General features: G+C 40.2%; 1 protein-coding gene across 4 annotated transcripts in view; it reads right to left on the bottom strand.

Moving 5' to 3' along the window:
• Positions 1-2,815: 2,815 nt before the first annotated feature.
• Positions 2,816-25,946, bottom strand: part of FAM184A (family with sequence similarity 184 member A) — a 284,234-nt gene continuing 261,103 nt past the window's right edge. For 2 of the 4 annotated variants that reach the window (XM_063443471.1, XM_063443470.1), the window contains 5 exons: positions 25,676-25,822; positions 10,390-10,507; positions 10,017-10,121; positions 6,351-6,550; positions 2,816-3,554 (listed from right to left, as the gene is read on the bottom strand). In XM_063443471.1, coding sequence (XP_063299541.1) covers positions 3,473-3,554; positions 6,351-6,550; positions 10,017-10,121; positions 10,390-10,507; positions 25,676-25,822 — 652 coding nt within the window. In that variant the 3' untranslated portion in view covers positions 2,816-3,472. The remainder of the gene's footprint in view (positions 3,555-6,350; positions 6,551-10,016; positions 10,122-10,389; positions 10,508-25,675; positions 25,823-25,946) is intronic. The other 2 variants (XM_063443473.1, XM_063443472.1) reach the window with 2 other exon arrangements.

Here is a 25,946-nt window from a genome sequence, read left to right as displayed (position 1 = left end):
CTAGGCTGAATAATTTAGGCAATGTCATATTTAATGAAAAAATCAATAATTCCCTGGTCTCAGTCTTATTTATTGTGATTACATAATAAAAGCTTTCATATTGCCACACTTCGGTAAACTATAAATTAAGAATAAATCTGCCAGGGCAAGACATAGTTCTGTAACCGTGTACACTGCTGGAATCACCCCTTTTCTCTACCTACAGCCATCATAACAATAAATTATTATGTTGATAAGCGGAATGCACTAACAGTAGTGGCCCTCAATTTAGTTTACACTCAAAAAAAAAAAATGTTCACTGTTTAAATAAGGCCTGTGTGAATATAAATATATATATATTTTTTAAAACAAATGATTTGTTATTGTAAGACTGCACACTCCTTCGGTCAGATTGAGTATGGTAGCACTTTGTTCTCGGGATAAGTTTTAATGAAATAAACTATGCTGTTTTCCCAATAATTATCACCGGACTGGGCTTGCTTTCCTTTCTTTGTTCCTGCTGATTGTGCTAATCCTGAACAGTAACAGTTTTGTCTAATATTTTACTTTTACGCCTTAACTCTCATATACAAGTAATTATTTCGAGGGAGGGGAAATGTGAATTGTGTCATAGTAAAAGGAATATGTATTTAAGTAAGCCGGAACTTTTCTCCATGTAGACATGATATTTCCCTTCACTCTGCCCTTTTCTTCCAGATAACTACAAACAACATGTAATGTTATTATGGACATGCCCCTTTAAAAAGTTATTATTTGTTGAACTTATATAGCACCAATATATTCCACAGCACTTTACAATTATTGAAAGGGGATATCGAAAAAATGAAGAAGGTCCTGCTCAAACAAGGTTACTATATATGACATTTTGAGGTAGGCAAAAAGTCCGTAAAAAGTCCAGCTGTTGTTAATATACTGAGAATGGTTTGTGCAAAATCAATGTAACCTGGCAGCCAAGGAGAGAGGATTGGAATGTGCATGAGTGAACAATGACGTCTTCATTGTACTAGTCAAAGAGGGCGTTAGATGCCATTGAGTGAGCTTGTGTCAAAATGACTGAGTAAGTAGAACAATGAATCTGCATCAAATTTTGCATTAAGTTTGAACATTCCTCTGTGGAAACTATTTGGATTACTTAAAAGACTTTGGGGGACGATGCAAAAAGTGTAGCGCAAATAAAAGTGTGGCACAAATGCTTTGAAGATGGTCGAGAATCTGTGGAAAGATTTGGCGCCCAGCCAGCTTCCTTCCTTAGGATGGGAAGAGATTTCATACCATCAATGAGCTTCAGGTAAATATAACAAAGCAGCTGATGTTGATTACAACAAAGGATTTTGCAAAGTGTTTTGAACAGTGGAAGAGACACTGAGAGAGTTGTGTGAGGTCCCAAGGTGCCTGAGGCGTCATTGTCATATGTACAATGTTTCTTGTAACATGTATCTTCTTCAATAAATGTCTATATTTTTTACATGGCTGGATACTTTCCAGAGAGACCTCATATGCATGTTATTAGGTATGTTGCCCAAACCTGTCTTCTACCACAAAAATCCATATTTATGTAACTGTATCACAGTGTTTTATTGCCTCTGATATTGCAAAATATTGATTTTACTAATTTGAGCTTCACTACACCAGTGTGCTACAACGCATCTGATTTCCCTGCATGATTCCAGAAACATGATTTGTTTTTCCCTTCAGAATTAAATACTTTATTTTGGAAACGCTCATGTCTATCACTTTTGCCCAATTTGCTAATTTCTGTTTTACAACGATATGTGCTGCTGTACATGATGGCATCAGATCAGGATCCAATGCCATTCTGCACTTTACGCACATGCATATAAAAATAGTATAAGATGGTGCAGGAAGAACAACATGAAGAAAACTTGTATATCAGCAGCACAACTGTTGGAACTTTTATTAATGAAACACCATGAATGAAACTACTTCCAGCTGCGCAAGCACCATGAATGAAACACCATGAATGTAACTACTGAATGAAAATGCAGATATCCAAAGAAAGTTATTACCTGAACTACATAGCTCAGAAATACCTGCTGTGTTTGTAGGATTTCAACAGCACAGAGTAATAATGGAAAAAACAGGATTAGTTGAAAAAGTTTTGCCACTTTATGGTCAATGCAGTGGAAATGGAACCCTATGTATTTGCTTCAAACTCGTAGCATTCAAGGGTGATTATTCTTTTTAGTTTTTAATATTTAATGCACTTTTTAACATTTTAATCTAAATGTATATCAGATAGAAACATAGAATGTGACGGCAGATAAGAACCATTCGGCCCATCTAGACTGCCCAGTTTTCTAAATACTTGTATTAGTCCCTGGCCTTATCTTATAGTTAGGATAGCCTTATGCCTATCCCACACATGCTTAAACTTCTTTACTGTGTTAACCTCTACCACTTCAGCTGGACGGCTATTCCATGCATCCACTACCCTCTCAGTAAAGTAATACTTCCTGATATTATTTTCAAACCTTTGCCCCTCTAATTTAAGAATATGTCCTCTTGTTGTGGTAGTTTTTATTCTTTTAAATATAGTCTCCTCCTTTACAGTTATCCTGGTTTTGATGACTTTATGTTCTTTTTGATATGTAGGAAGGTATGTGAGATTATTAATACAAATCTACTAATGAAATGTATTAGACATTTGTGTCTCAGACTAAAAAAAATATCCCTTAGCTTAGACGTTTACAGAACACATCATATAATACAAATATTCACATATGATACTGCCACAACTCATTTCAATAAAATCACAAACCAGGTATATTCTTATAAGAAAAAAATATTTTTTTTTAATCAGAAAAGTGACTTCCATAGGAAATAACACACTGGGATATAGGGTTAGATGTTATTACAATAGGAATACAATTGCCATACATAGTATATACATACCAATCAGAAGCTGAGAATCTGACTCCAGGCACATTGTTATTTCTGGCGTCAAACTATGAAAAGTAATTCAACGTAAACTAAGATTAAGCTCAATAAACTCCCTTTTATGGCAGGTGGTTCTTTAAGAAGGCATTCATATCGCTTCAGTACAAATCAATGTGTTGCAACTCATTCTAGTACTGAAGCAATGTTATGGCGCAATATTCTAGTTTCTGGAAACAACGTGTTACTACAGAAAAAAAGGAATAGGTTGTACAAGGAGGTAGCACAGTAATTCTAATAGATGATAAATCTTTACCAAAGTTGTCCAAAGAAAAAAAGAAGTCATAAAAATAAGTTATCACTCACCTAAATGAAAAAGGAACACAAAGTATAAGAGAAATTAACTGGTACAGTGCATTTTCAATTGGAGACAAATAACTCTCAGTCACAGTGTTTGACAAACAGTATTTACGGCAAAGCTTGATCACATAAGGATTTGGTCAAGGTCATGCTCTTACAAACAGTCCACATCAAAGCTGTGCCACGATAGAAAGAGAAACAGAATCAAATGTTGTCTTTAGAAAGTGAAGTATCTAGCAAACCATTCCTGGCGTTGTGGATCAGGAGATGCCATTGGTGAAGTCTCAGTCTGGGGATGGCTATATCCCAGAGAGAAAGAAAAAAAAAAGAGAGAGACATTATGAAGAAGTGTTAAGAATAGGGCAGAGCGGGTCTGGAAGAAAGCAGACTTAATAAGCAGACATACAGCATTGCTGTGCTAGAACAAATGCAAATGCACCGTCGTTCATTTCCTTCTTATTGTCCCTGTGTGACACCTTGACATCCACTCCATTGTAATACATCAGCAGCACAAGCTACAAAGCAAAGGGGAACTGGCAGAATGCAATTAAACAAATGTGTTTTACGAAAGAAATTTATAAGTAGTTTTATCATTTTTACCTACGTGTCTGTATTGTAGGCCCTCTTTTAGCCTCCTTTTCCATTAAAACAGAGACTGGTGACAAATATGACAGAAACCCTTATATGGGTTCTTATATGGTTCACACAAACACAGTAGATATTTGAATCAGGGGTATACACACTTGACTCAAATGACCTGAGTTGTATCATGCAGTGATAATTATTTATTACAATTAGAACAACATAGGGTTTAATTGTGCATAAGAGAAAGGGCTTTTATTTTACATGTTCTAAATGTATACAGAAAACTATACTGGTAATAAAAGGTATAGTTGTTGTTTTTTTTGTACTGGCTCAAGAGTACAATACATAAAAATACCATACAAGGTGTCAATACGTAAAACCAAACACACAGGAACAATTAATGGGACGTCGCAAATTAATGCAAACTTGCATGCAGGTCAATACCTGGGGAAACACCAAACATTTCATGCTTATAAATATGAGCAGTTATGTGATATAGCATTGAAGACATGTCATTGGTAGGTTCTGTGTATACCGTTTGTAGACTGTAAGCTCATTGTCTCATTTATTGTAAATTCATTTCATAATATTCTAAAACACTGCAGAATTAGTTGGCGCTATATAAATACCAATAATAGTAATAATATTATACGGTTTACAAAAATATATATTTGTATAATCATCTGTATACAATTTTATAGTCTGTCACTAGAGGGCACTTTAAGAGTATAAAAAAGCCGTAAGGTGACAATATTCATTCCATCAAAATCTAAAGTACGTTTAGAAAAGAATGTTTGTCTCTGCACCTTTGGCATAGTTTTGGCATAGTTTTACAGAGGTATAAAACACCCACTCGTGTCAAGGTTATTTTTTAACAGGATTACATTTGCATGTTTTAGCAGATGAGAAGACACAGAGTACCAACAGCATGTCAAGTGCCATTTCATTTCCATTATAATGCTGATTTATCATTCCGTAAAAACAAACTAACAACATATATACCTGTATACATATTTATTGAACACATATAACATATAACACATATAACATTACAAGGATAATATATAAACAGACATGCTGGTAAATGTGCAATTACATGCAGTACATATGCAGATTAACAAGGGTGATATTACATAGGTTAAGTAACAGATTCTTATAGGGCAACTGTCGCTTTTCAGAAAATTACACCATAATAAACCACTTATATTAACCTGACTTGTGTTAACCTCTTTCATGGGATGCTCTCTATTAATAAATAAAAACAGTTCACTTCTGGCACAGCTAGGGCACGCTTTGGGAGGAGGAACAGAAACCCTATTCAATGACAAGAAAAGTCATTAACGAGGAAAGGGGACAGCTTGTAATAATGGCTGACAGAACTAAGGCGGAGCTCAGTTCCAGGATAGAAGTGTGGATTTCTACATTCGATTTTGTTTTTTACATTTCATAACTACATATTTGTTTAAAGTGGTTAAGCAATGCTGAAAAGATGCTGAGAAGCAACAGTTTCCCTTTAAGAGAAAATTACACCAAAATCTTTGCAGGTCAAAATGAGATTAAAAAACTGGTAGTATTTCCTGCAACCTACAGTTTTGATGTGTGAAGTTGTTATTTTCTGTGAGCAAAGTCAAGTGTGTAAACCATTAGCGATTAAACCAGTCACGAACAGTTTAACCCAGAGGTTGGCTCTGTTCCTCGCTGTTTCTGTCCACATCCAATTTAAGAAAATCAACTTGAAGACATAAGGCCGGGCAAGAGTGCTACTGATAGGATTTGAGCATCAGCTTACTCTTCTAAGCCATTCATAAAACAGGTATGTACCTTATTTGTGAATAAGGAGCTACTGATTGGCTTATGTTATCAGCTGTCTGTTCTAAGCCAATCAGTGGCGCTCCAGCCTAGCGGCAGTCCGTGTTTCCTCAAGCTAATTTTCTGAAACTGAACGTGGACAGGAAAAGCGAAGAACAATGCTTGAAAGTCAACTTTGAGGTTTAACTACTCATGAACAGTCAACCCTTTATGGTAAGAAAGCGCCTGGGACCTCCTGTCACCATAACAACTTAATTTTGATAAACTTGTTACGGTGCCAAAACTGTTCCTTTAAGGCCATTTTAATTGTCTTTTCCAACAGTACAGTTAGAGCTAATATCGCATGCAATATCAGAATTTTTTACTGAATGTTTGAAATGTGCGTATAAAAGAGTTCTAGAACTAATAATAAATCTATTTTGTACTAGAAAGTTTAAGCATACACTTACTGTATAGTTACAGGAAATACTACACAATGGCAAAGTTTATTAACCCCTTTGTAACAAGGCATTGTAATGGTTCTGCCACGTCATTTGTCTTGAAGGGGTTAAGCCAAACTTTGGAGATAATTTTTTTCTTTTAAAAACAGATATATAAAAGGAGCTCTACAAAGAGGTAGTAGATATAAGAAAATGAAGTATATATCTTTTGTTCTGCACTTTTACGACCAGTGACACTATGACTGGTGAGGCAGTGCTCACCTCAAAAAGGTCTTGGCCTCTTTGGGTGGAACAGGTGTTGGAAGAGGCTTGCTGCTGTTGAACTCAATATCGTGGATGGGTGAGTTAGGAATGGGCTCCAGGCGGTTAGGGTGTCCGTTTCCCACTCCACCAGACTCCAGGGCACTTAGGTTAGGGGCACTCACAAACCTGTTTGTAGATTTATCATTCTTCTTCTTTTGCTGTATTGAAAACAACACAGGTGAGGAAAGTATCTATTATATTTATGCACCATTGCACTATATCAAATAGCCTACCATTTATCTAAATAAGCATAGCTCTACTCAAATTTTAATGAAAAGCTCTAGATAATTCTTTAAGAACAGCTACCATAATGTATTGTCAGAACTGTGCAAAGCTTTGTGGACACAAACTTAAAGCCCAAAATAAACAGTTGCTTAGTAATGATTTGGACATACCACCTTTATTTTAGTTTTATGTTAAGTGCTTTAAAGGGACACTATAGTCACCAGAACAACTACAGTTTATTGCATTTGTTCTGGTGAGTAGAACGATTAACTTCAGGCTTTTTGCTGTAAACACTGTATTTTCAGAGAAAATGCAGTGTTTACATTACAGCCTAGTGATAACTTCACTGGCCACTCCTCAGATGTCTGTCAGAGATCTTTCCTGCGTCATGGCTGCCTAAAATGCATCCAAACATTTAGTGTCTCCACCCTCTGCATGCAGACATTGAACTTTACTCATAGAGATTCATTGATTCAATTAATCTCTATGAGGAGATGCTGATTGGCTAGGGCTGTGTTTTAATTGTGCTGCCTCTTTGTCAGTGTCAGCCAATCCTATGGGGAAGCATTGTGATTGGATCAGGCTACCACTTCTGCTGATGTCAGCAGGCAGTGGGCAGGTCTAAAGGAAACAGCTGCAGCTGCAGACTTGAATACAAGTAAGATTTACTATATTTAGGGAGGCATGAGGGGACCAGGGTGGCTAGATGGTGGTTTTAACCCTATAGGGTCAGGAATGCATGTTTGTGTTCCTGACCCTATAGTGCTCCATTAAATATTCTCTTACAAAACATTATCATATAACTAATAGTTTTCTTGCTTTTTTATTGCTGTTTAGCTTTCATATATTCCAATCACTAGTATGAGAATCCCTTTAACGATTTGAAAATAATCCCTTTACATTTAGAGTTGCACTATAACTATTTGTTACAAAATTCTGAAGACAATATTTTTAGAAACAGATTCCAGATTTTTACCATGATGTTTCCAGTTAAGGATCTTCTGACAAAATTGAATTGCAAAGAGGAGGAAGTTAAATCTATACTTCACAGGCCACTAGTGAGCTTAAAACTACTGTGCTCCCATGGCTGGCACTGTTCAACTGTAACCAGCTGCACAATAATGTACCTAGATGCGTGCATATACTTATGAGTTTGCCCATGTGTATTGCAAAGTATTTAAAAATTCTGGAAATCATCCCCATTCTCTCAAACCCAAAGTTTGGCATCTGGTTAGGATGGAACCTGTTAACCTTGGATGGAGGCCTTTTACCCTCTGGGACAAACCATCTTCTCACACTGTAATATCATGATCGGTGGACCTCCCTAGAGGACCTTTGTTTAGCTCAATGCGGTAGTAGAAAAAACTATCCTTGTTAGCTACATATAATGTTTATTTTTTTATTTTCTACTCTGTTTCCTTTTTTTCCCCCTCATCCTCCTCTATCCTTTCATTTTCCCAATTTAGTGAGCACGACTGCTTTGGTGTCTATCAACTTAACTCTTATATGTATATATCTCTTGATATGTACATTGAATTGCTATACTTACCACTTACACTGTACACATCTGATGTGTTATTTCCTTCCATAAAAATTTCAATTACCAAACTGTAGTACTATTACAAATGCAATGTAAAGTTTTATTTTTTGCCATGTATTTCTTTTCCTGACTTTCTCATTTGTCAGACATCCAAATGTTATCCTGGATATCGTTACCTTTGTTGATGTACAATGTAATGGACAGATTCATTTTCTCAAACATCCATCAGATTTATCGAATATTAAAGGACATTATTTGATAAGATTATATTATAGACAACTTGGTTTGAAAGAAACTATTTATCAAATGCTCATGAGAGTCATCTCAGACTATACGCACAGGTTTCCATGGTGGAGGCCTTGAGTTGAAGTCAAACTGAATTCAGGGGATTCAACTAAGGCAGATGTAGGGTTACCGAAAGTTGTTCACCAAAATTGTGAGCTGGACATGACTAAATGTTCTATTAGTACACTTTGGGTAGGAGAATATGATGTTTGGTGTAAAGTATAACATGTAATTCTCACAGCAATATGTGTACTTTATGTTTACTAAAACATGAGAAATTAAAAAGAATATGATATTATACAAAAGTCTGGTTAGTGCACTCAAAATCTTTCCCAATGTTGGAATCACACGGTGGCAATTTAGAAATACATATTAGATTTATTCAACTCTTTTATAAATCAGCCAGTTTATTAGCAAAGGAATAGAAAAAAAATCTCATTAAGCTCATCATGTTTGCCATGTTTTCTTTTTTCTCTTTAGCATGCAACAATGCTTGATTTTGTGATCTCAATTAATACATTAGCAGGTCGCTACACTGTCGATCTTCTTGTTTAAATCACAAAAGCTGCCTATGACGCTAATTGCATTGGCATAAAATAATCTGTGGGAGACCCCTGTCACTATTGTTACAGCACCCCCTGACCGATAAATACTCCTAAATGAAGACCTCAATAAAGAAGAAAATGGTGGCACTAAGAAGCAAACGGGTGATGTAAATATATCTACTTCTCCCTTGTCCTCTGTGAGTGCCCTGTGGTAAGTAAATATGATGCATTGGGGAAGTCTTGCAAAAACTGCTAAGACCCAGAGATGACCACTTTAAGATGTTTGAACGGTTTTTAAACGTGGACGTGGCAATGTTGGATTTGCTACACAATATTTTAACTTTAATTAATGGAAAAAAGGCTGCTGAAATTATGTGATGAATTGGGTATGCACTCAGAGTGTCTCTAAATTACACGATGCCTTTGTAGAAAGTACCTGTTGTAACTATATATTTCTGGATTATTAATAAGAAAATGTTTGCATTATTTACATGAAATACTTTAGTAGGTGCTTAGTTAGTGCTTAGTATCTGTTACTATTTGTTGAAATAATTAGAATCACACAAAAAGCACATCCATGATATACTAGCAACGTTATAGGACATTTGTCTATATTTGTTTTAAATAGACTTTAAATTGTAAAAATGTGAGTTAAAAAAAGTAAAAAAAAACACAAATACTGATGCATTTAAAATAAATTATATTTCTTCCGGTACCAAAAAAAACTGTGAATTAAAGTAAAGCTCTTCATTATATTACCGTACTATATATATATTTATAAAAGGCAACCAATTGATGTACTGTTTACACTCTGTCTTCAGTTTTAAAATGTCTAAAAGTGTGTGAAGCAGTAATTTAACTATTCTTGTAAAATAATATATTTTGATGCCTAAACTTGTTCAATGAATTACAATACAAATAGTGATAGGGGATTTAAAAAAATGTAAGGATGTCTTAAATAAATTAAATCTGATGAATCATTAGAGCATGAGCTGATTACCCACAGTCATCTAAATTCTCATTACGTACCTTTACTAGTGGATTAATGACGCCAACATTTGGACTTGCATTAAAAACCTTGTTGAAGTTCGTCTCCCGGTTCACTAACTCTAGCTGGTAGAATTTTTTGTCTTCCTGGTGGGAAAAAAAGTATTACTCTCACTATGTTCCCTTTAGCCAACTCTGAATGTCCAGATAATTGCTTTCAAACATTTCACTAATTAATAATTCAAACTCAAATTGCACATTTATGAATGCCTCTTGTTCAATAATTGATTGTGCCAGTTATAATTTATGAACTGTTGAACATTTAAAGATTACTGAATTGTTAATGTCAGTGGGCCCCAGTGGTAAGCACATTCTTTTTTGTTAAAGTATATGGAAAAATACAGAAAATTCTTACAATCAATTTTTTGATAAGTTGGTCCCGTTCTTCAACCATGTCCTTAAGCTCTGAGATAATTTGAAGGTCTTCTGGCCTAGATTCTCTGTTCTGATACTTTTCTTCCATTTCTGTTAATCTTATAGAGAAAAAAAGAAAATCACAACATGATGAAATCATACCTAACTACATTACAATTTTAGAAACAAATATAAGCTTTAGTATTATTGTATGTAATGTATTAACAAAACCTAATGGTGTGCACCCTGCTACTGATTTGCAGATGTTTTAAAGGAGATCACAACTGTTTAGCACATATCATAATCAAATTGAATGATGTAAGGACCAAGATATCACATTAAATAACATGTTGCTTTTTATTGATCAGTATGTTATTTAAAAACAAGTTAAAGTTTCAAGATAAATAATCTTCCACCGTAAAACATCTGACTAGGGAATAAGTATAGTGACTGTAAAGCATCAGATATATTGTATATCTGTGAAACTTTAGTTTCTAACTCTTGAGCAAAGTTGAAGCCTTCTTGGGACAGTATATTTAAAAATGCTTTTAACCCCCTACTTTGTGAATGTGGAGATTGGAAAGGACTCTTCCGGGAGTGACTTTGTATCTTTCCCCTCTATAAAACAGTAAATAAAATGAAAGCATAAAGTGCTACTTGTGCATACAAAATGCCACTACATCACCTTGTGCTTTGTCACTCCCCGTAAAACACTGTGTCATATTAATTTTAAAATTTTACCTTTCAGTCAATTAGTTCCAGCAGCAATTCCTGTTTTCTGCCACCAGTGGCCTCAGTAGCCACTAGTCTAACCAAAAACACTCTCACCTGACTAGCATGATCATCCAAACATGCTACAAGAGGCCACACCAGACTTCAAAGGGTGCCTTTACACTGATTGAAGTTTGTGCTCTGAAGTGGACAAGACTTCTTATCCTGGCTCCTACTCTGAAATCCTGATACTATCTAAACCATCCTAATTCATCCTTTTCAACTTGCCTCACTTACTGAACACTGCTTAACCAACCTGAAGATCCTGATCGTCTATTCCTACCAGCTTTAGTCAATACTAGACCTTGTTTCATTATTACTTTATTCCTACAAATTACCGGTAACTATTTAACCAACCTTGATATCCTGATCTTCTGTTCCTACCAACTTTATTCAAATACTGGACTTTGATTTATTATTGAAAAAGCCTGCTGAACAACCTTCAAAACCAAAGAGACTGATTCTTTAAACGTTAAACTTATCAGTATAACTTGTTCCTTTATATTGTTGTTTAATTTCTATTATAGGTTTCCATACTCACCTATAATTTCATTTATAGGTTCTCCTTTGTGCTCACCTATAATTTCGTGTATAGGTTCCACTTCTACTTCTTACTCACAGCCTGTATCCTGATAACCTGCTTTGGGCATATTGCCTAAACCTCTGTTTCTGTTGCCTTTCCTTATATTACCTATACTTTCATTCACAGGTTCTACTTCTATTTATTTTAAGACTCCTACTAAATGCAGATAAGTTGCTAATTTATAGGCATTGGAAATCCGAAATCTTCCCTATGATTATGGAGTGGATAGATGAAGTTAGACAGATCCATTTATGGAGATTCTAGTAGCATTTTATATGGTCCAGGGCTCACTTGTGGCAATGCAATGCTACCACTGGGAGTGGTTCTTGAAATCACCCTCCGTTCCTTTACTTTTATGACCTTCCTTGTGATTGGCTTTTATGTGGCAGCACGGGTATCCTGTCCCTGGAGGCAACATCGTATGTCTATTATGTTTTGGGGATTTTGGTTTTCTCTCCCCATTTCTCACTCTAATTTTTTCTTCCTATTTTCCCCATCATTTGGCTACTTTATAGTATTGGTACACTGTTGGTTTTTTTTTTTTTATTTAAGTTCTTTTTATTGAAGCATTTTTGATATAACAAGAGTGAACAATAGGAATATCCATCATAATCATCAAGTCATAATACATCAAAATGTATGCATTCCTGTACAACGTTTAACATAGACTCGTTCTTTACAGTAATCCATTAACATAGTATAAGGGGGGGGGGGGAGGCAAAAGGATATGGGGTAAAAAAGGGGGGAGGGGAAGGGTGAAGGGGAGAAAAGAGAGTAAGGGGGGGGGGGGGGAGAAAAAACAGTGTTTTTCTGACTAACATTTTGCATAGCCTGAAGTTATACCTTGATTTATTAATGTCTCTTTCTGGTATGCAATTTGGGTGTGTGTGGATGAGAGAAACAAACTAGGCAAGACCACCGTTTCATATATTTAAAGCGTTTCCCGTTATACAGTTCATTATGTTCTGTCGGTTGCAGAGTCCCCAGGGGCTAATTGACTTTTACAAACACTATACCAATGAGCAGTCATGCAACTACCCTAGCGGGGTTAGCTCCATTCTTATGTAATCTTTTATATACTTAATTTTTTGTTTGTTTGGATGCATGTCGAATCCACAGTCACCCCTCTGTTAGGAAATTTGTCACCCACATATGTGATCCATGGTTTCCATATGTCAACATACCGTGTTGCCCTCCCTACAGATGTCCATCTGAGTTCCTCCATTACTCTAAAGTGTTCTACTTTTGCGACCCACTCCCTGTGCCCTATTTGCTTTGTATTTTTCCAGCTAGTCGCTATCCCTGCCTTAGCAGCCGCAAGCATAAATAGAAGGAGGGAGTGTTTGAATTTCTGCATAGGAATATCTATGTTGAGTAGTAACATCTATTATCTATTTTGCATGGAATTGCATGTCCAGAGATCTCCCTCAGGTTTGAGTTAATCATGTCCCAGAATGGTCTTAAATGGCTGCAATACCACCACATGTGACCTATGTCCCCAATCTCTTTCCCACAGCGCCAGCATAATGAAGACTTTTCTGGGTGGAACCTATGTATGTCTTTTGGTGTTCGGTACCATGTTGATAGAATTTTGTAATTGGTTTCTTGAAGGGAGATACTGAGGTGGGCATAGAAGGTCCTGCGGAAGATCAACTCCCACTCCCTGTCGCTAGTGTACAGTTTAGATATTTTTCCCATTTGCGCGTGAACCATGGAAGCCCCCGGTATGTGTGTGTCTGTAGTAGGTCAAGGCATTTGGATATTGCTTTTGTCACTGGTGTCGTACTCATACATAGTTGCTAAAATTTGGTTGTTTATCTGAGAGGGCCCTCAGGTATTTTAATGGATTTAAGAAAGTGAGACATTTGGAAGAACGGGAATTTCTGAGTTAGAGTATGTGTGAATGCTTGTGTTATGTCTGTTAATGTTACTTGTCCTTGGGTGTTCCATACACTGTCCAATGGCACGTATGGGGAATTTTCAGTCTGGACAAGTATAGGGAGTGAAATACCTCTGACGCCTATCGGGAACCTTAAATTGTGGGAGATGGGGTATCTTGGTAATATTCCTGGGGAAATGTTGGGGAGGTGTACTATTTTCTTCCACACGTATATTGTGGCATCGATAGTGTGATGGTTGGGCGTGGGGTAGTCCATGGATCCTGTGTATGTCCATGGTAAGGCTTCTAAGGGAGTATGGGAAATTGCTTGTTCTATGGCAATCCATCAGTCGGTTTGGGACTGACACGACCAATCTATTATTCTAGCCATGTGTATAGCATAGTAGTAATGGAGGATGTCTGGCAGTCCCACCCCTCCTCTGTGCTTGGGTCGTGTCAGAATGTGGTAGGCAATACAGGGTCTCTTCCCGGCCCATATGTATCTGGTGAAGAGCGTTCTGATCGTACTGAAAAATTTGTGTGGGATTCTTATTGGGCTTGTGTTCATTAGATAGAGGATGGTCCCTATGATAATAATGCCTTCTGCGGACCTCCTAACCCTCGTTAGTATATGTAACGGCTACCCAGGTAGTGAGAGGGTATCAGCCGTTGGAGACGTCCTTTTTCCCGGCAAGTTGCTGTATAGTAATGAAGTTGGTTATCCCACGAGATCCAAGAGGAGAGTTAGGTTCAGCTGTTAAAAAGCAAAGTAATAATGCAGTAAAAATCCCCTTCCAAGAACGAGACGAGGCTACGTTTTGAAGGGTCAAGAAGAACTAAATTTTAATGACAGGGATTCTCCTTTTATGCGATTCTGCCCATGAAAGGGAGACACCTACATATTAGGACAGTAACCAATTAGAAACATGCTACATCCCACACATTTCCTCCCCTCAGATAAACAGTTAACATAATTATCACACACACATTTTTACCCGAGTTTTGGAGGTACCCCAAATACTTGGGGTACATTCATAAATCCAGTATCCCCAGATAGCCCCAATCTGGGGGAACAACATATTTAAAAATCATCCCATTCGGTTAAGGGGTTCGGGAGTTATGGGACTTTAAAGTTTTGACCGAATAGTTCCATAAGTTTTGGCCTTGCGGTCGGTCCTCATTCGTGTGGTGAAAAGGCATGAAAATCCTGCCATCCGTGAGTTTCCTGATGGTCGCTAAAATCCCTGTATGTGGTATAGTCTCTCTACCGAACGGCAGCACGGTCGGTAGTTCCAGCACAAATTTACGGTGTTATGGAGGTCTCAGCGGTGTTCGCCTACTCGAGTGTCCGATTTTTGTTCCAGACACTTGACGGCAAATCACCGCTGTTCGTGAACTAAGATGGCCGCGAACACATGTAAAAGTCCCGAAATGGCGGCCACCTAGTAACTGGAACAAAGAGTTTGTGCGTTTCATACGGATGAATACCACATAATTGAATAGCAGGGTGGTCCGGTGTTCGGTAGTTTGTGTTCATTCTTATACATGCTGAATCTCTACCGTACGGATTGCATAAAATAGACGAAAGTGGTTAAATGTCCCGAACTGTGTTTAAAGTAATCCACATGAACCAGGTAAGCACATTCCATTGTGGTTATAGTCTCTGTTAATGTGCATGTACCTGGTTAGTGGTTAAAGGGCCGGTTTAGCAATAAATGTTCCCAGGCAAAGGTAAGGTTCTGTTACACTGCTCCCCTTTTGTGGAACACTCCGGCAGACCCGGATTGATCCTTTTCGGGTCAACTTGGGGCTGTCCGGCCGGCTGTCAGGGTAGGAGTTCTGTTTGCCTGGACAGTCCATCCGCGTTCCCATTAAACTTGTCAGGGCTGTATTGTATGGAAAAATTGTATGGTTGTAGCGCTAAGCTCCACCTCAGCAAGCGTCCATTATCTCCAGCTTCCCTGTTTAACCATACCAGGGGATTATGATCTGTAATAAGGGTAAATTCCTGGCCATACAGATATGGTGTAAGTTTCTTTAAAGCCCAGACCAGGGCCAAACACTCCTTCTCCACTGCCGCGTAGCTCACTTCCCTGGGTAACAATTTTCTACTCAGGTACGCGACAGGGTGTTCCCCTCCATCTTCCCCGATCTGGCTTAGAACTGCCCCCAGTCCTTACATGGACGCATCTGTATGGATGACAAATCTTTTGTTAGGGACGGGGACAGATAAAACAGGTGCGTTGATCAGAGCTTTCTTTAAGGCTTGAAAGGCTGTTTCACAGGCGGGAGACCACAGGACTATTCTAGGCAGGTTCTTTTTAGTCAGGTCTGTCAGGGGTTTAGCGATGGCGCGGTAGTCAGGGACAAATTTCCTGTAGTACCCGGCTGTCCCTAAGAACGCCAATACTTGAGTCTTGGTGTGGGGTGCGGGCCAGTTGGCCACAGCCTCAACTTTAGCTGGTTCTGGTCGCTGTTTCCCACACCCTACCCTGTGTCCCAAGTACTGTACTTCGGCCATACTGAAGTGACACTTTTCTGGCTTCAGCGTTAGGCCTGCGGCCCGAATCTGATCCAGTACGGCCTCTACATATCTCAAGTGTTCTCCCCAAGTTTCGCTATAGATCGCAATGTCATACAGGTACGCGCAAGCGAAGTCCTGGAAGCCATCAAGGAGTCAATCCACCAAGCACTGAAATGTAGCTGGGGCGTTCTTCATCCCGAATGGTATGACCTTAAATTGGTACAGGCCAAACGGGGTGACGAACGCCGACTTGGGGATAGCTTCCTTGGCCAGGGGAATCTGCCAGTATCCCTTGCACAGATCAATGGTGGTCAGATATCGCCCCCTGGCAATGCGATCTGATAGTTTGTCTACTCTGGGCATTGGGTAGGCATCCGTCACTGTACGGTCATTGAGGCGTCTATAGTCCACACAGAACCTGGTAGTTCCGTCCTTTTTGGGCACTAGTACCACTGGCGAGGCCCAGGGGCTGTTGGATGGCTCTATGACTCCTAGTCTCAACATCTCCTGGATTTCCTTTTTCATTTCCTCCTTCACTGCCTCAGGGATTCTGTAGGGGGTCTGTCTAAGAGGGGTTTGTCCTGGGGTTTCTACGTAATGGGTCGCTAGCGGGGAGTATCCTGGTTCCTGGGAAAACGTTAATCCCTTTTCAGTTAATAACTGTCTGAGCTGACCCTTTTCTGCTGGGTTTAAGCGCTCCCCTAGTTGCACTGTACTAAGCAAGCTATTGGGTTCTGTGCGTGCTAACAGATCTGGGATAGGTAAGCTATCGGGTCCTCATTAGCAGGAATACATATGGCTGCAATATCCTCTGGCCTCTCTTGATATTCTTTCAACAGATTAACATGGAATGATTTCTGAATCCTTTCATCCTTGCTGCTGGCAATCACATAAGTAGTGTCGCAGACTTGTGCTACTACTTTGTAAGGGCCCTGCCAGGAGGTCTGGAGTTTATTCCCTTTACCGGGTCTAAGCTACACAACCTTCTGTCCCACCTGGAATGTTCTTTGCCGGGCACCCCGATCGTACCAACGTTTCTGTCGACCCTGGGCCGCATGGAGATGGTCCCGTGCCATCCGAGCTAAATGCTCCATGCGGTCCCGCATCTCCACAACATATGGCACAATGGGGACCCCCTCGTGTTCCATCTCTCCTTCCCAGTGCTCCGGGATGAGGTCGAGAGGGCCTCGAACTCTCCTTCCATAGAGCAGTTTGAACGGAGAGAACCCAGTGGATTCCTGCGGCACCTCTCGATATGCAAACAAGAGGTGCGGTAAGAATCGCTCCCAGTCTCTGTATTCCGCTGTAAAGGTCCGCAGTAACTGCTTCAGGGTACCATTAAAGCGTTCACAGAGACCGTTAGTCTGGGGGTAGTATGGTGAGCTGAGGAGGGTCTTAATACCGCAGACCTTCCATAACTGTTGGGTTAGGTCAGCGGTAAACTGGGTCCCTCTGTCAGACAGTATTTCTTGAGGGAACCACACTCTGGTGAATATCCCGACTAGAGCACTGGCGACAGTGTCCGCCTGGATATTAGTCAGAGCGACGGCTTCAGGGTAGCGGGTAGCGTAGTCCACCACGGTAAGAATATATTTCTTACTGGAGGGACTGGGGTTAGGTAAGGGTCCTACCAAGTCGACTGCCACCCTGCTAAATGGTTCCTCGATTACGGGCATAGGTGACAGTCGAGCCTTAGGATGATCCCCTCTCTTCCCTACTCGTTGGCAGACGTCACACCTACTGCAGTAGCGCCGCACATCCTTCGAGATCCCCGGCCAAAAAAAAGTTTGGGTGATCCTGTAGGTTGTGCGGTTACCCCCTAAATGCCCTGCTAAGGGAATATCATGGCCAATTCTGAGAAGTTCCAATCGGTACTTTCTGGGTACCACTAATTGGCGCTTCTGCGAAGGGACACAACCTCTCTTCCTACCTTCGGTCAATCTGTACAACCTGTCGTTATCCCATACAAAACGTTCCCGCTCATCCCCCCCACTGTCAGCTAGTTCAGGGTACTTTTGGAGGGTTGGGTCCTCTCTGGTTTCCCTCCCAAACTCCTCTGGGGTATCCCAAGCTAGAGGTCTCTCTACTGTAGTGGGTCTAAGGGGCGGTTCTTTGCTTACCTGGGTCTCCCGTCCTGTTGTAGGATCGTCTGCGATACGGGTCTGTAAACGGGTGGTCACGGGGCAAGCAGCAGCAGTTGTGGGTAAGTAGGCTGAAGCCAGGGGGCCAATATCGTTGCACAACACAACTTCAGCAGGCAGGTTGTCCATGATGCCCACAGTAGGTTTCCCCGACCCGACCCCCCAGTCCAGGGGTACCCGGGCTGTGGGTAAGCGAAACACAGCCCCCCCTGCTACACGTACAGCAACTGTGCGATTCGACAGATGCTCTGGTTTCACCAAATGCCTTTGCATCAGTGTGATGGTAGCCCCAGTGTCTCTCAAGCCTTGAGCTACCTGTCCATTTACGCGTACCTCCTGACGATGATGCTGTCGATTATCGGGGGATGCAGCTTGTATCGGGTCCGCCTCATATAAGATTCCCAGGCATTCCTCGGGGCCCATCTCGTTCTGCAGGCAGTGGGCAGCAGAGGTCTGAGGTGTGTGGTTCTCTGAGTTGGGGGAAGTGCGCCTCCAATTGTTAGCTGCTGATCCCAAAGGACAGTAACGGGCAATATGTCCAGTGTTGCTGCACCGATGGCAAGTCATTCTAGACAAGTCCCGGGGGCAGTTGTTAGACCCCTGAGGTGGCCCTGGGAGTACGAGAGCGCGGAACTCCGGGCAAGGGGTGATGGCTGGGGTACGAGGTTCCACTTTGTTTGCTGGTCGTCTGGTACCCTGGCTCACTTTCCTAGTTTCGGCGTATTCATCTGCCAGCCGAGCCGCCTCGTTGAGGTTGTTGGGGCGCCGGTCTCTTACCCAGTCCTGTAAGTCAGCAGATAAATCTTGGAAAAAATGTTCTAGTATAAATAACTGCAACACCTCCCCGGTGTTTGCGTTGCACCCTCGTACCCAGTGTGATGCCACTCTTTGTATCCGGTTAGCCCATTCCATGTGGAAATCCACAACCTTTTTCTTGGACTCCCGGAAGCGGCGGCGGTAGGTTTCTGGGGTTACTGCATATCTGGTTAGCAGCGCCTCTTTGACCCGCTGATATTGTAAAATATCCTCTGGGGTGAGAGCCCGAAAAGCCTTGTTTGCTTTGCCAGACAATTTCCAGGACAAAATAGTGACCCATTGCTCTGGGGGTACTTGATGTAGCGAGCACTGTCTCTCAAAATCTGCCAAATATCCATCAATTTCTTCTTCGTTCTCCACAAATGCCTTAAATGCAGTAAAGGGTACTTTCTTTGCTGCGTTAGTTGGAGGGGGAGTATGAACTGTCTGTGTAATGGGCTGTTTTGCTCTTACCAGTTCAATTTCGTGTCCCCTCTTCTCCCGAATCTCTGCTCTCACTTCAAGGAACAGACGTTCAATCAGTTCCACTGATGTTGCTGGGTACATGGTTAATCTCCTCTATACAATGCTGGTAACTTCATCCCCCTCGCTGACAGGCGCAAGTGGCTCGGTTACTTCCTTGGACCTATCCATTTCGTCCAGCTCCAGCAGGTTAGCTATCAGCTCTCTCCGTGTTCTGTTACTGGCACTCCTTCCACGACTCTCCAATAGATCTTTCAGTGTGGGTCTCTTTACTCTTTAGTCTGGCGTACTGAGACTCCATTCAGCACTTGCTCTGTGGATGAAAGGACCATCCTGCCGCTGCCACCAATGTGACGGCTACCCAGGTAGTGAGAGGGTATCAGCCGTTGGAGACGTCCTTTTTCCCGGCAAGTTGCTGTATAGTAATGAAGTTGGTTATTCCCATCCACAAGATCCAAGAGGAGAGTTAGGTTCAGCTGTTAAAAAGCAAAGTAATAATGCAGTAAAAATCCCCTTCCAAGAACGAGACGAGGCTACGTTTTGAAGGGTCAAGAAGAACTAAATTTTAATGACAGGTATTCTCCTTTTATGCGATTCTGCCCATGAAAGGGAGAAACCTACATAATTAGGACAGTAACCAAACATGTTACATCCCACACATTTCCTCCCCTCAGATAAACAGTTAACATCACACACACATTTTTACCCGAGTTTTGGATGAACCCCAAATACTTGGGGTACATTCATAAATCCAGTATCCCCAGATAGCCCCAATCTGGGGGAACAACATATTTAAAAATCATCCCATTCGGTTAAGGGGTTCGGGAGTTATGGGACTTTAAAGTTTTGACCGAATAGTTCCATAAGTTTTGGCCTTGCGGTCGGTCCTCATTCGTGTGGTGAAAAGGCACGAAAATCCTGCCATCCGTGAGTTTCCTGATGGTCGCTAAAATCCCTGTATGTGGTATAGTCTCTCTACCGAACGGCAGCACGGTCGGTAGTTCCAGCACAAATTTACGGTGTTATGGAGGTCTCTGCGGTGTTCGCCTACTCGAGTGTCCGATTTTGGTTCCAGACACTTGACGGCAAATCACCGCTGTTCGTGAACTAAGTTGGCCGCGAACACGTGTAAAAGTCCCGAAATGGCGGCCACCTAGTAACTGGAACAAAGTTTGTGCGTTTCATACGGATGGTAAGTGCTGACCTGGGAGGTAAAATACCACATAATTGAATAGCACGGTGGTCCGGTGTTCGGTAGTTTGTGTTCATTCTTATACATGCTGAATCTCTACCGTACGGATTGCATAAAATAGACGAAAGTGGTTAAATGTCCCGAACTGTGTTAAAAGTAATCCACATGAACCAGGTAAGAACATTCCATTGTGGTTATAGTCTCTGTTAATGTGCATGTACCTGGTTAGTGGTTGAAGGGCAGGTTTAGCAATAAATGTTCCCAGGCAAAGGTAAGGTTCTGTTACAGTATACGTCTCAGGGAGGCGCATTGATATGTGTTTGGTAAATATATATTAACTAGCGTGACCGGAGAACTTCCTATGTGTCCTATTAAGATGATGTATCGTCCTGTGTCATTGGTTATCTGCTGTGTATAAGTAAAGGGGACTTGTGCCCCTATCAAAATGGCCACTCCTCTTATTTTCTTAAGATTGCAATTGTTATAAAAACACAGTGGGAATTTCTTATGTCATAGCTTTGGAGCCTCCCTGCCCCTAAAGTGGGTCTCCTGTAGAAATACAATGTCCGCATTCATCTTATGAAATTCTCTCAGTGCCATGTTTCTCTTTTCTGTTGAATTAAGACCTTTAACGTTGTAAGATACTATCTGCAATTGTTTATCCATACTATGTCAGAGAACGTCGAACCAAACTATGTTCAGTAAGTAATTATTCCCGAAGGGATAGATTAATGTCTTATCCTTGAACAATGTCAAATAAAAAGAGAAAACTATCTACAATAAACTTAAAAGATTGCTACTAGTAGCAATACGTATAGACGCAGGTGCGTCAATATAGGAGTCGGTGTGTGTTCCGTTTTCCTCCTCCTCAGTTGGCTGAGAGGGGGTGGGGAATATAAACTTTGTAATGTATAAGGTTGTTACACCGCTCTGTCCCAACTAGGTTGGGTGGGGGGGGGGCTTGGGGGGGAGGGGTGAAGTGCCGCTAAAGACCACTTATGGTCTAGCTTAGGTGTTATTTCACTGCGCCCAAAACCTATGGGCAAGGACACTCCCACCCAAACCACTCAAGGCCTGTTCCACTGCTTCCTGGCAAGATTAAAAAGGTTGAGCACGACCTCTGTGAAGTGAACTCCGTCACCCCCCAAAAAATTAGCGGCCTCCCGTTAGAACACCCTGTGGCGAACCAGAATCCCTTTGACCCCCAAGATGAACTTAGAGACCCTACTATTTAGTTTTATATGGCAGCGTTCCATGGCTCTCTGACTATGGGCCCACTGCCAGTAGTTACGTGAAATGACCTCCAACCAAATGAGTCCACGTCAGAAAACGTCAGATTATAGTGATCACTGGCAAGATAGGGGTTAATGGCTCTGAAAAGAGCCTTTGGGTCTCACAATTTTACAAATCCCTACCTAAATCTCTCTACCTAAAACACAGATTTATCTTCCTCTCTCACTAAAACACAAGTGAAGAGAGGAAAGGAGATCCACACTGATCAGAGTAAATATTTACTAATATTGACCTGATCAGACAAATGGGGATCATAGTTAGAATAAAATTGTTATGGGGCAAGCTCTGATTGGATGTCCCTAGCCTGCCTCTATGATGAGGCAGGCTAGGGATATCCCTCAAGCCCCATGACACACTGCCTTTAGAAAGGCAGTGCCATCATGGGAGCCACATGGCTGGAGAAGGGAGGGGGGTTAATAGCAATTATTTAATTTAATTTGTATTGATTTTTTTTTTTAATATAGTTCTTCACTGAGTGCCTCACCCCTCGAGGCACTCAGCACAGGAAGAGCATCGGAAGCCTGCCCTCTGCTTAACTGCCGGGCGCCACGTGGAGCAACCCGGTGGTCTCCGGGTGCCTAGCAGAAATGAGAGATATTGCACGATGCCTCAACATCGAGGCATCGCTGCAATACTATCAGAGTGGCTGGAAGTGATCACAATCGCTTCCAGCGCTCAAAATAGCCACGGACATATCAGGTACGTCCAAGGTCCTTAAGGACCGTTTTTGTCGGACGTACCTGATACGTCCGCGGTTGGGAAGTGGTTAAAAGAAGAATAACTACCACAACAAGAGGACATAGTCTCAAATTAGAGGGGCAAAGGTTTAAAAATATCAGGAAGTATTACTTTACTGAGAGGGTAGTGGATGCATGGAATAGCCTTCCAGCTGAAGTGGTAGAGGTTAACACAGTAAAGGAGTTTAAGCATGCGTGGAATAGGCATAAGGCTATCCTAACTATAAGATAAGGCCAGGTATTAATGAAAGTATTTAGAAAATTGGGCAGACTAAATGGGTCCTTATCTGCCGTCAAATTCTATGTTTCTATGTAAAGATGAAGTATAGATGGAGATGTCCTATGTATCTAGGTATATAATAAGGCACATCAAAAGCTTCAGTTTAAGTCTCACAATGAACTGGCATTGTATTTGATATAGGGCTATTGCTAAATGCCAAAAGTTAGTAATAATACTAGCATTTTCATCACGTTGCTTAGTGTAATATGCCAATAGAGTCCTGTCTTTTAGTACAGAAATAAGTTCACATTGACAAGCTGGTGTATTATATATTGATCACAGTAGACTACTGAATAGCCTCTCTGTATATGACCATACATGCTGCAGGCAATCATAGCTCAATAACCACCAACAACTTAATCAATACTTAGCTGGAAAGCACAAAATCGAGGGGCAGAGATTATTGCCATTGTTCAATGAAAAAGCCCTGCTGATAGCTATAGCTTATCAAATATCAACCATTCTAAGCAATTACCTGAACCAAAATTGTCAACATTCGGAAAAAAATCAAGGGACACATTGGGGGAGATTTAGCAAAGTGTAGCCATCCTTTTTACGTGTCATTTACTGCAAATATTAAGCGCAATTGATTAAAACGGTCAGTTTTTTATTTATTTTTAATCTCTTGCACAGCTGGTGAAGCGTTCATGTAATTAGCAGTCCACTAACTCTCTGATAACAAAAAGTGAGCCCTGAACTGCCTCCTCTATCCTTATAAAATTTGTGTTGGACAATGGGTCAAGTGGATATAATGTAGTGAGCAGAAGTCCCCTATTCACTGACATCTATAGGCAGTGGTAAGATAAATAATTATACTGAGTGCGTAGCAATACGTCTACCTGCTTCTAACTCATCCTGTCCTATGGGGCAACGTCCTGGCACCCTGCTTAGAATAAAACATACCTTTGGGGAATTGTTGTACCCTCTACCTGAGGGGCAATTGACACTATAAATGACAAATGGATTGGCCATCCTTTCCAGTGTCCTCGATGTTTGATTTTGGCCTACAGTTTGCAATTTGGTTTTCATTTTGTTACAGTTTGTTGTTAAGGCAACTAAACCCCGAAGTCTTCATGTCTGAACATCCTTTTTTAGCTGTTCCCCCCCCCCCCCCCAAGTTTCCATTCCTGACTCTTAACAAGACTGTCTATATACACCCATGCTCTCTTATCTTATTTTCCACTTTACTTTCCCTTTAGTATCCCTTTAATGTAAACCATGCTTAGCATTTAGGCAGCTGTCATCAAAGGGTATGGCTGAAATAATTAAATCCACCAAATAGAATGTGTGTTCACTTATTTATTTGGACATGTATCTACCCATCTGTCTATCTATATTTGAGAGTATTCAAACTAGAATGAAGCTAAGCTATGGAGTGCCATATATAAACAAAAATAAAAACTTGCAGAATGTAACATAGTTTTGGCAACTCATAAATGTATTTTGTAGCTTCATTATAGTGGCTATTTTTGTGTTCTGTGCTTCCTCCTTTACTTTTATGCCCCTTCCCTTTGGATTTAAAAAAAACAAAACTGCTTATTTATACATACAATCTTCCAAGCAATGCACGTTAATCAGAATATTTAGTTTAGTTCACTAAATTAATTTATTAAATATATTAAACTAAATGTAATATGAGGGTAGCAAAATAAATTTCACTGCCAAATTAATTTTGTCTACATTTAATGCTTTACATTGAGTTTTAATACAAAATTAACAAATGTGATATAAAAAAAAAAATTGTATTAACACAATTCCTTGTCATGGATGAAGGAATGCAATTCATCATCACCATGTATTGTAGTTAGGGTTTCCATAATGCTGTATTCATTGTGGAACTCCTGGTGTTAAATTGACCAAGTAATAGTGTAGGTTTCTTTGAAATCTCAGCCTTGATGAATTGATTTCACATAGGAATATATTCCATATTGTATGACTTTAGGCCCTGTCCACCACAATGCAGAAATCACACGTGTTCTGCAAAAAGGTCTTCATTTTCTAGCTACCTAATAGACTGAGTCAAAGTTGGACACATCAATTACGTGTCTTGTTCCCTACTGCTATATTTAAAAAAGTTAAAAAATAAATACAACTAAAATAAACCCAAACAAACAAATTACTCAATCTAACTCATTTTTACATCTCCTTGCCGTCAATCCCACAGTGTGCTGTGGATCTTGGCTTCACACTTAGTCTCCCCACAAACATCTTGCAAAACAGACGAGGAAGAGAGTATCCTAAATTCTTACAACCAACAGTGCTCACTCAAGGGATTAGTATACTCTCCGTACGTGACTGCAAAATGTTTTTTTTTTTCTTCTAGGAGATGTAAAAATAACGCCAAGTTCTTAAACAAATCACCTGGGGTCGTTTGCTTTGTTGCAGATGATAAATAAGCAAAGGTTATTTCTAAGCATATCCCACCCTAGCCAATTTCATTATCATTTCTAACTTTCAACTACCGTTTTGTTATCATAAAGCTTCTCTAAAATGTTTTGTGGGAAAATCCATGCCATATCAATAAGGAAATTTAAAAACAGATAGAGATGTTAGTATGATTTGAATTAAGATTATTTTCTAGTAGATTAGTTTAGTTCACTCCAACTTACGAAACTTGTAATGCTGCATTTTTGTCCGTAAGCATTGCTTGAATCTTTGCAAATTCTGCTACTATTGTTTGCTTCTCAGTGTTGTGGGTAGCTGCTATGTCATTCATCTCTTCCCCATGTTTCTTGTTTAATTCTTGTTCATGCATCCTTTTTTTAAAAAAGTAAATATACACATGCATAAAAAACTGTTTTTTTATGGTGAATTCTCACTTATTTTCTACAGCATTTACATTTTATTTTTGGTGTTTTTAGTGTGCCCTCATCACACTTT

This window comes from Pelobates fuscus, chromosome 2 (assembly GCF_036172605.1).
Source record: "Pelobates fuscus isolate aPelFus1 chromosome 2, aPelFus1.pri, whole genome shotgun sequence".
Classification (NCBI taxonomy): Eukaryota; Metazoa; Chordata; class Amphibia; order Anura; family Pelobatidae; genus Pelobates; species Pelobates fuscus.
The sequence above is the reverse complement of the archived record's forward strand: the minus strand, read 5'-3'. Positions and strand labels throughout refer to the sequence as shown.